This window comes from Pundamilia nyererei, unplaced genomic scaffold, assembly GCF_000239375.1.
Source record: "Pundamilia nyererei isolate P.nyererei 1_Seehausen unplaced genomic scaffold, PunNye1.0 scaffold00035, whole genome shotgun sequence".
Lineage (NCBI taxonomy): Eukaryota > Metazoa > Chordata > Actinopteri > Cichliformes > Cichlidae > Pundamilia > Pundamilia nyererei.
This window is the reverse complement of record NW_005187436.1, coordinates 3,835,443-3,843,434: the sequence shown is the minus strand read 5'-3', so window position 1 is coordinate 3,843,434 and position 7,992 is coordinate 3,835,443. Positions and strand designations below refer to the sequence as shown.

Here is a 7,992-nt window from a genome sequence, read left to right as displayed (position 1 = left end):
CTGATCATTTCAAGTTGTTTCCTTGGGCTCTGGGAAGTTGGATCTAGGTCTCAGTCGTCGATTACCTAGACGAATATTCCACACTCAAAATAGCCTCGGGTTGCTTGTTTTCCGCGTGTAGAAAGCTGTTTTCTCATGGATATGGCATTATTTCCCCCGCCACAAACAGTTATTTAAATAACGCTTACAGCATATAGCTTCATTCATTCATTCACAAAGGTGAAAGGTGCACTCACATAAGTGGGTTTTGCTAAATTAGGAGTCCACTGGCTCACGAGATCCTGTGTTGATTGATTACTTGCAGGAAAAAAAAGAAAAAAAAGTTGTGGGAATCAAAAAGGTAAAAAGAAATGTAAATATGGGGGGAAATAAATCACACTTCTTTAAATAAAATGATTTATTCATTAGCGACAAAAACAAATATTACATGGAGGAATAGACTATTTTTAATAGGATATGTCACTGCTTACAAGGTCGCAGATGCACTAATTCAGCCTACTGGTTTTTCAAATTTCCAACAGCAAATAGGCATAGTTTGACCGCTACAGAAATAAATATGCTGTATTTCAATGCGGAGGCTTTTTTGTATTTTGTTTTGCTTTGTTTTTTACTGTAATTCCCACCACTCGTTTTAAAGTGCATAACATCCAAAGTGAGCTACTGGCCTGCATGGAAGAACACATTAAAATTAGTAGACTTATTTACAATACTGAGAGGATAAGGAGCAATGAACCGTCTAATCAAAGCTGCTATTGTTGATAGGGGGAGGAAAAAATGAAGAAGAAGAAATAATAACCCACCTTTACAACAAACATACATTGTCATTGCACTTTGCCACAAATAATAATAATCGATGGGATAATTTCAATAAAACAAATCACTGTATGCGAGATACATAAACGCTGAGGGTGGAGATCCACTTTTTTTAAACTTTTTTTTTTATATATTACAGGTAATTACACTTTAGACTACTTTCAGCTTGGCTCAGAGTGTCCGTGGTGGTTTTTAAATCTCCCGTGGTGTGGTTTTTAACAGAAGCTGTGGCTGCGTCCTCGCGCCCCTGTGTCTGATTCACGGTGGTAGCAGAGGCGATTTGAAGGAGCAGGATCCGGTGCAGTGGCGAGGAGTCAACATCTTACAGGAGAAATGGTGTAAAGCGTCGTGAGCTTCTATGAAGAAGGAGATCAAACAATCAATAGTGCACGCGCATGTGAGCGTAAATCATCCTGCTGGGGATTACAGAGGCTGCTGCTGTTTAAATATTTAGACCTACATAAGACAAGTTAAACACAACTGCACGTTTACAGTTAAATGATGATATGATCGATTCATGATATGAGTCGGAGTTGCTCAAAACAAGTAGTTTGGAAGCGTTTAAAGAGGCTGTGGACCATCCACTCAAATAGCCTGTCCATCCACAATTACCCTTCGACCTTCTCTTTCTGGAGCAATTCACTGGGGTAAGTGTGCACGCAAGAGGCAAGAGCTGGCCACTAATATCTGTTGATATAAAGTTACGTTATGATACTGTTCACCACTTTGCACCCCCGATGCCAAAAACAGAGATCATGTGAAAAATCAGGCTTGTCCGTTATATATGAAAACAGTAAAATAAACCTAATTGAGCGCATAGACTGTCGCCGGTGATTTTACATGAAAAATAAGCTATAAAATATCTGTAAATCCCACAGTTAGAAACATCTTGAAACGCTGTTGTGTGCGCTGCCTTTGCTTTATTTTTCTCACCTCTGACTATGTGAAGCTGCTGGACCATCTCCTCCCTGTAGGAAAGTTCCCTTTTCATTTGATCCTGAAAATTATCTGAGAAGCAAATAAAAGATCTGAGTCAGTAAACCAACCACAATTATTTCACAGACAGAAAAAAACCCTTCATTTTAGCCACCGCTGTCCCCAAAGTTACTGACAGAACCATCTAGGAAATGTTTGCACCTCTGATCTTTGTCATTTTAAACAATCATGTAACCTCCACAGCATAAACAAACAAAGTGGAATGTTTGTTTAGAGAGAGGCAATAGTTTCTTATAAATTAAGGCTTTTAAGAGGCTGATGCCATTCATAACAGATGCATGTATTCAACTTGTCGGGCAGCTGATCAGTAGAGGGCGCTCTTCTCAAGCTAAAGCTACAAACCAAGGGCATCAACGGTAGCAAACACCCGGGCATGCCTTCAGCTGGAAACAAAAACATTTTCTTATGACAATAAATTTTTTTATTTATAGCATTTAAATGAAAATAAATCCGACCTATAATTAAAATATTGATGCCACTGATGAAAGTTAAAAAAGCATTTGCAAGGACATGTTTATATTAGGAGAAATATAAACGGAATAGCCTTTAAATATGTTACATCATAACATCTGCTCAGATTTTTGTTTGATAATGTTTCTTCACCACTCTTATATTCATAACAGTCTTACTTTCAGATATAGGAATAGGATGATTATGCTAGGTATCAAAATTAAAAATAAAAAAAAGTTTCCAATATTAATGATATTACAGGGTTAACATTAACAAGTTTTACTGTCTTGTCCCTAGATTTTTAATAATAATTTTAATATATATATATATATATATGCTAAATGGGCCACATATAGGTTTAATTTCTTTCCAGCAATTTTGAAAAACAAATAGTTTTTTATATGGAAGCCTTCATCATCACTTAACTACCTGTATGTGACATCATTTAGTTTCCATTCTTGCAGGTTTATCTTAATTTCTATTCATCTTTACCTGTACTGCAACCAGTGCACATATTTTGGGTATTACATCAATTCTCAATTTTTATATGAGTCTGCCAAATATTCATATTGCTATATAATATGTTTCAGAAAAAAGGTATTTATTTGTTTGTAAGAAAAGGTGGATAAAATTATTTTAAGTTACAAAAAAAATATTTGCTCATATCTCACCTGATATTCACCTGATTAATCACCTGAATGCAGCTGCTTCTTGAGGACATGGTTAGTTTCATTTTCAAAATCATGATCTTTACATTGCCAGTGTGAAGCTGTTAGTGTCATATCCAGATGGTCTTAATGTATGGACTGCAGATGGGAATGTTCTGTAACATTTTTCATTGTGGTGGATGGGGAACCGTTTTATATTTAATTATATTATTATAGATATTTTTCAGTTAGTGTTTCATAAAAATCAAACACTGACTTTTTAAAGTTACCCTTTTTTTTTCTGCTGTCCACATATATTTAAAAAAAAACATATATTCAGTATATCAATGTGAAAAAGGGGCAAAGGTAGATCAGATTAAAAGCAGCAGTTATTTAGTTCCGCTGCAGCACATGGGAACTACTGCTGAGGTGGATTTGATATATTAAGGCTTATGTTCTTATGTTTTGGCCTCAGTTACAGAGAGGAGGAACATTTGCCTTTACATGCACCGTGGCAGAGATTAGCTTACCTTTTAAATGTTGAAATTCACGTTCCAGCTTTTTCCTCAGCTCCACCTGCTCCAAGAGCTGCTTTTGTAGCTCTTCTGCAAAAATAAACAAATAAATAAACACAGAAAAAGAAACAAATCAAAATCAAACAAAAACGCCGGGTGTTGAAGGAGAAAAGATGAGGGCTTTCCCATCAGCTTCCATGTAGGACACTTTTGCTATTTTTAATGACAGTGATGAGCACATCATTATCATCATCTGCACTGAAAATTCAGAGCAGGTCTTCCTGGACTGCAGACGACACCCCCGCCAAACCCCACATTTATGTAACAAAAGATGAAAGTGGAAAGTCTGAGGTGTTGTCTTATTAACTTTAACTTCAGTTTTTCTAATTTTTTAATTAAAGGTCACTCCACCTCGAAAATACAAAGACTCTGAAGGTGCAGATGAGCGACAGGACGTTGAAACTGACTCAAGTTTTGCTTGATTTATAAAATTTAGGCCCGCTAATCTACAACCTCTCATGAGCTTTTTTTTATATTTATAAATGTATGTGATGGAGAAAAACTCAATAATGTAGGCTACGTCAAATGTAAATAATAATAATAATAATAATAATAATAATAATAATAATAATAATAATAATAATAATAGAAGCAGTAGATAGCTTACCTTTTGCCAGACTTTGTATGTCCCTTTGTGTTGGTAGAGCTCTGGGTGGCGCGTCCTCGCCTGAGTACACATAATATAAATTAAGTTCTTCGGCAAAAATGTAGTCCCACATCTACTGAGCTTTTTTTTTTGTTTTGTTTGAAATCCCTTTTTTCTGACCTCGGTGTAACTTACCTTCATCCGGCTCTCGCTGGTGCTCCTCGCTGCTTTGTTTGTTAAAAGATTTCGTTTCGATCTCCTCCACTGTGGAAGACGGCTCTTCTTTACTTGCACTCTCATCTTAAGACAAAATAAGTCGATATAATTTTTTTCCTCCCTTTTTTTCATTTTTCTTTTTTTTTTTTTAAACAAAGGCAGGAAAATAAAAGTCTAACCGTTTGTTGTAAGTAGGCCTACTCCAGGCGGGTAATTCGCAGCTCTGAATTGATACGGACTGCTCCTTTGTTGCAGCTCACTCCTCTCTGGTGTGTAAACCTAAAGGAAAAAGAATTACCACTTCTTTGAAGTTTGGTGAAAAAAAATATTTGTAATGGAGTAAAACATTAAAAAAAACGAATAATGAAAACCTTTAATTAATGTATAGATATTTTATTAGAGAAACGATAAAAGATTTTATTCCCCCTCCTAAGTGATGTGGAAATGCCTTTTGTTGTGTTACACTGTTTTAACATAGACAGAAATTCCCCCACAAGCACACATTTCTCTGCTGAAACGTACACATACAGGCAAAAAGAACAGAACCCGATCTTCAGGGGGAAATTACAGCTCTGAATTATCGCCCGTGTTTGAAGTCACTCACTTCGGTGAAAGGTGCAGCTATGTGGCTCTCTGATAACTGCTTGGTCTGCAGTTCTCTTTCAGAGGACTGGGCCACGTGCAGGCTCGTTTTCTGGGAATCGACCAGGCTGCTCTCCTGCAGGCCTTTAGAGTCAGAATCGTGTGGTGAAACGGTGTGTGTCAAAGCTAGGGGAGTCCGAGGACACACCGAAGACAGAGGCCGGGAGCCCTCCTCCTCTTCCTCGTCCTGCGTTTTGTTTGTCTCCACGTCCACGTCTGGCTCGCCCTCACTGTCTACGCACGGGGACACAGAGCGGTAACTCGAGCTCTCGCTTAAAAAGTCGGGCGATAAGTAACCGGTGCGACAGCCGTTGTACGCGCTTCTGTTGCCGTACAGCTTGGCGATGCAGTCAGCGTCTTTGATGACAGGTCTGAACGCCGACACGTAGCTGATTTTCCGGGGCTGGAGCGGCACCCCCTCCGCCGGCCTCCCCTCGTCCCCTGACTTGTCTTCTTCGTTGCGCAGAGACTGAGTGCTGGAGCATCGGTCATTATCGACCGCGCTGTCTTTCGATGTGTTGGTGCTGCGGTCACTGTGCTCGGACATGTCCATGTCAGTCTGCCTGGGCGGACACAGCAGCTCTGGAGGGGGCTTGTGCTGGGTTTGGGGATATGGGGGCATGGGCAGCGCGCCGGCCGCGGGCCAGAACATGGGGAAGGAGTGGTAGGCGCTGTCCTTGGTGGCAGGCCACAGCACACCCGGGAGGCCGGCTTTGCTTTGCTCGCCCATCATTCCGTCTTCTTTCTTCTGGCACAGGCCGAAAGCCGGGAACCCGTATGGGTGAGGGAAGAGAGGCGGTGGAATCTTTTGCATTATCCCGAAGCCCTTGCTGGGCACCGGGATGACCGGGTAGCTGCGCGTGCTCGTCATAGCACCCCGGCTGCCCTCGCAGCTGAGGATCTTTGCGGGGATCTCCGGGGAGCTTTGTGGACGGCTGGGCTCGTGTGATTTCAAAGGAGAGCTAGACCCGGACCCACTGCCTGGCAGCGTCCTCTTGCGACTCCCGCCGTTGAACATGGCCTTCACGTCTTCCCACGCGTGTAAAATCTCCATGGCACTGCCTTTATCTGTTAGTTTTAGATGCCGCCGCCAAGAATTGAAATTAGCTGCGTCTGGCTGCGTGTACTTGGACTCCGGCGTGCGGTGGGAGTGAAATATGAATTTATTCGGGGAGAAGTACATGTTGCAATAGGAGCACTTAATGCACTTGGCCCTGGAGCTGTTGTATCTGGCCGGGATGAAGCTGCCTCGACTCCCCCAGGCGCACTCGTGGGACACATCAAAGGCAAAATTCTCCGGAAGTTTAGGGGGCGAGTGAGCTCCTAGGAAGGACTTACAAAGTCTCTCTGCCTCGCGTTTAGTGATCATCCCGCAGCGCCTGGAGGAGATGGGCATCGCCCCTGCTCTCCGCAGGATCTCCAGCTGGACAGGGGTGCATTGGACGCAAGTGATCCCCAGCGCGACACGCCTGTTGTGTATCTCGTTATAGCTATAATTCTTCAATAAGGTGTTGGATATTTGTGCGAGGCACAGTCTCTCCTGGCCGTCTATTACCAAAGACACGATCGGTATTCCGTACAGCACAGTCTCTCCGACCTGGTTGGGCTTCAAGTTAGTGCTCGGGTAGGAAAGTTCTTGTTTGGAGTTTGGCGAGGAAGTGGAGTCTCGCCCCGCAGGTATCGAGTCCATCCTTGGAGGCCTAGAAGCTGCAGGGGGGAAAAAAGAAAAGCAAGGTTTGATATGAACACGTGAGTTAAACGAACGCCAAAACTCCAGCTTTATAATTAGCTTTCACTGCAGCGTTTTTAGGTCGAGGACAAGTCATTTGCAGGCCTTCGTTTTTAATTTAAGACACACGAAGCTGATGCTTTATTTTTAGAAATTAGTCTTTAAAGCAGACACTCGTGTTTAGGACATTGCAGAGAAATCATATAAGCTACTCCACGCTTAAAGTTCACGGAATTATATTTGCTTTAATATCTTAAACCTCTTCAGTGTATGAACACGATTATATCAAAGAGACTGCGCGTAAATAATAAGGAACACCCCAAAAACACTCAGTGCATCTGCTGCCCAAAGTCTGTTCCCAAACTCACCTCAGATGCTCGCGCAGCTCCCCTCCGCCGTGAACGACAAAGCTGTGATCAAGTGAATGTCGGAGCAATGACAACTCCGCGCTGGAGGACTTGAAGATGTTTGCTTTAGGAGTGGGACGCAGTTGTCCGTGCAGCACCGCCTCCCTCCCGCCTCTCTGCTCCCCTCTCAGTGTGTGCGGATGGTTTGTGTTGCGCCACCAGCAGCAGCAGAGTCCACATGGCAGGCAGACTGTGGTACAGCCCCCCCACTCCACTACAACGATCGCAATCAAGTGACGGCAAAACTTATGGCAAGACACTCCCACTCACACAGGCAGTCTGAATTAACTATGGATTCATGACCAATGAAGATGAGCTGATCTGAGTGCTTAGTCTTAAAGCAGCCTGGAGGTTTATTGGGTAAAGTGTTTAGAAAAGATACATTAAATAAATGAATAAATCGTTGTTGTTGTCGTTGTTTTTTTAAGCAATCGGCTTTCTTATATTTTAAATATGATAAAAATACATTTAAATTAAAAAAAAATATAATATTTTATCATAATTCCGTCATGATGTGGTGTCGGTTACATGCGTTTCATTATTTTTTGATCCTTCTCAGGGTTATTTGGCATTATGCACGGAGGAGGCTGCAGTGGGATCAGGCATTCCGCTAAAAACAGCAGGGACCCCCCAACACATTGTTGTGCGCGTCCGCCTATGAATACGGCGCTCAGGCCTTCATCATGTGCTGTGTTCCCACGGACACGCCGTTTACCAGCTCCCCGGCCTAAACGCGCGCTGTGACAATCACCAGCTGCTCTATAAGGTCACTTTGGTGATCTCTCGCTTGGGTCCTTCCCTCATTTTTGAAAGAAAGGCATCCACGAGAAGAAAACTGTGAAGCCTCGTGCCATAAACGACCAACATTTACCCTTTAAAAGCCAATAAAGGTTTGGATTAATTGTTTTCATCTGGCACAAGTGCTGCGACA

The 7,992-nt window shown here is 42.2% G+C and overlaps 1 protein-coding gene across 1 annotated transcript; it reads right to left on the bottom strand.

Annotated features, from left to right (window-relative positions):
* Positions 1-579: 579 nt before the first annotated feature.
* Positions 580-7,468, bottom strand: skor1b (SKI family transcriptional corepressor 1b). Its single transcript, XM_005730062.1, has 8 exons — positions 7,023-7,468; positions 4,888-6,632; positions 4,463-4,562; positions 4,263-4,367; positions 4,089-4,148; positions 3,437-3,511; positions 1,747-1,821; positions 580-1,169 (listed from the first exon to the last, which is right to left on the bottom strand). The coding sequence occupies exons 2-8, from the start codon at positions 6,613-6,615 to the stop codon at positions 1,072-1,074; spliced, it is 2,241 nt and encodes a 746-aa protein (XP_005730119.1). The 5' UTR covers positions 6,616-6,632; positions 7,023-7,468; the 3' UTR covers positions 580-1,071.
* Positions 7,469-7,992: the final 524 nt, after the last annotated feature.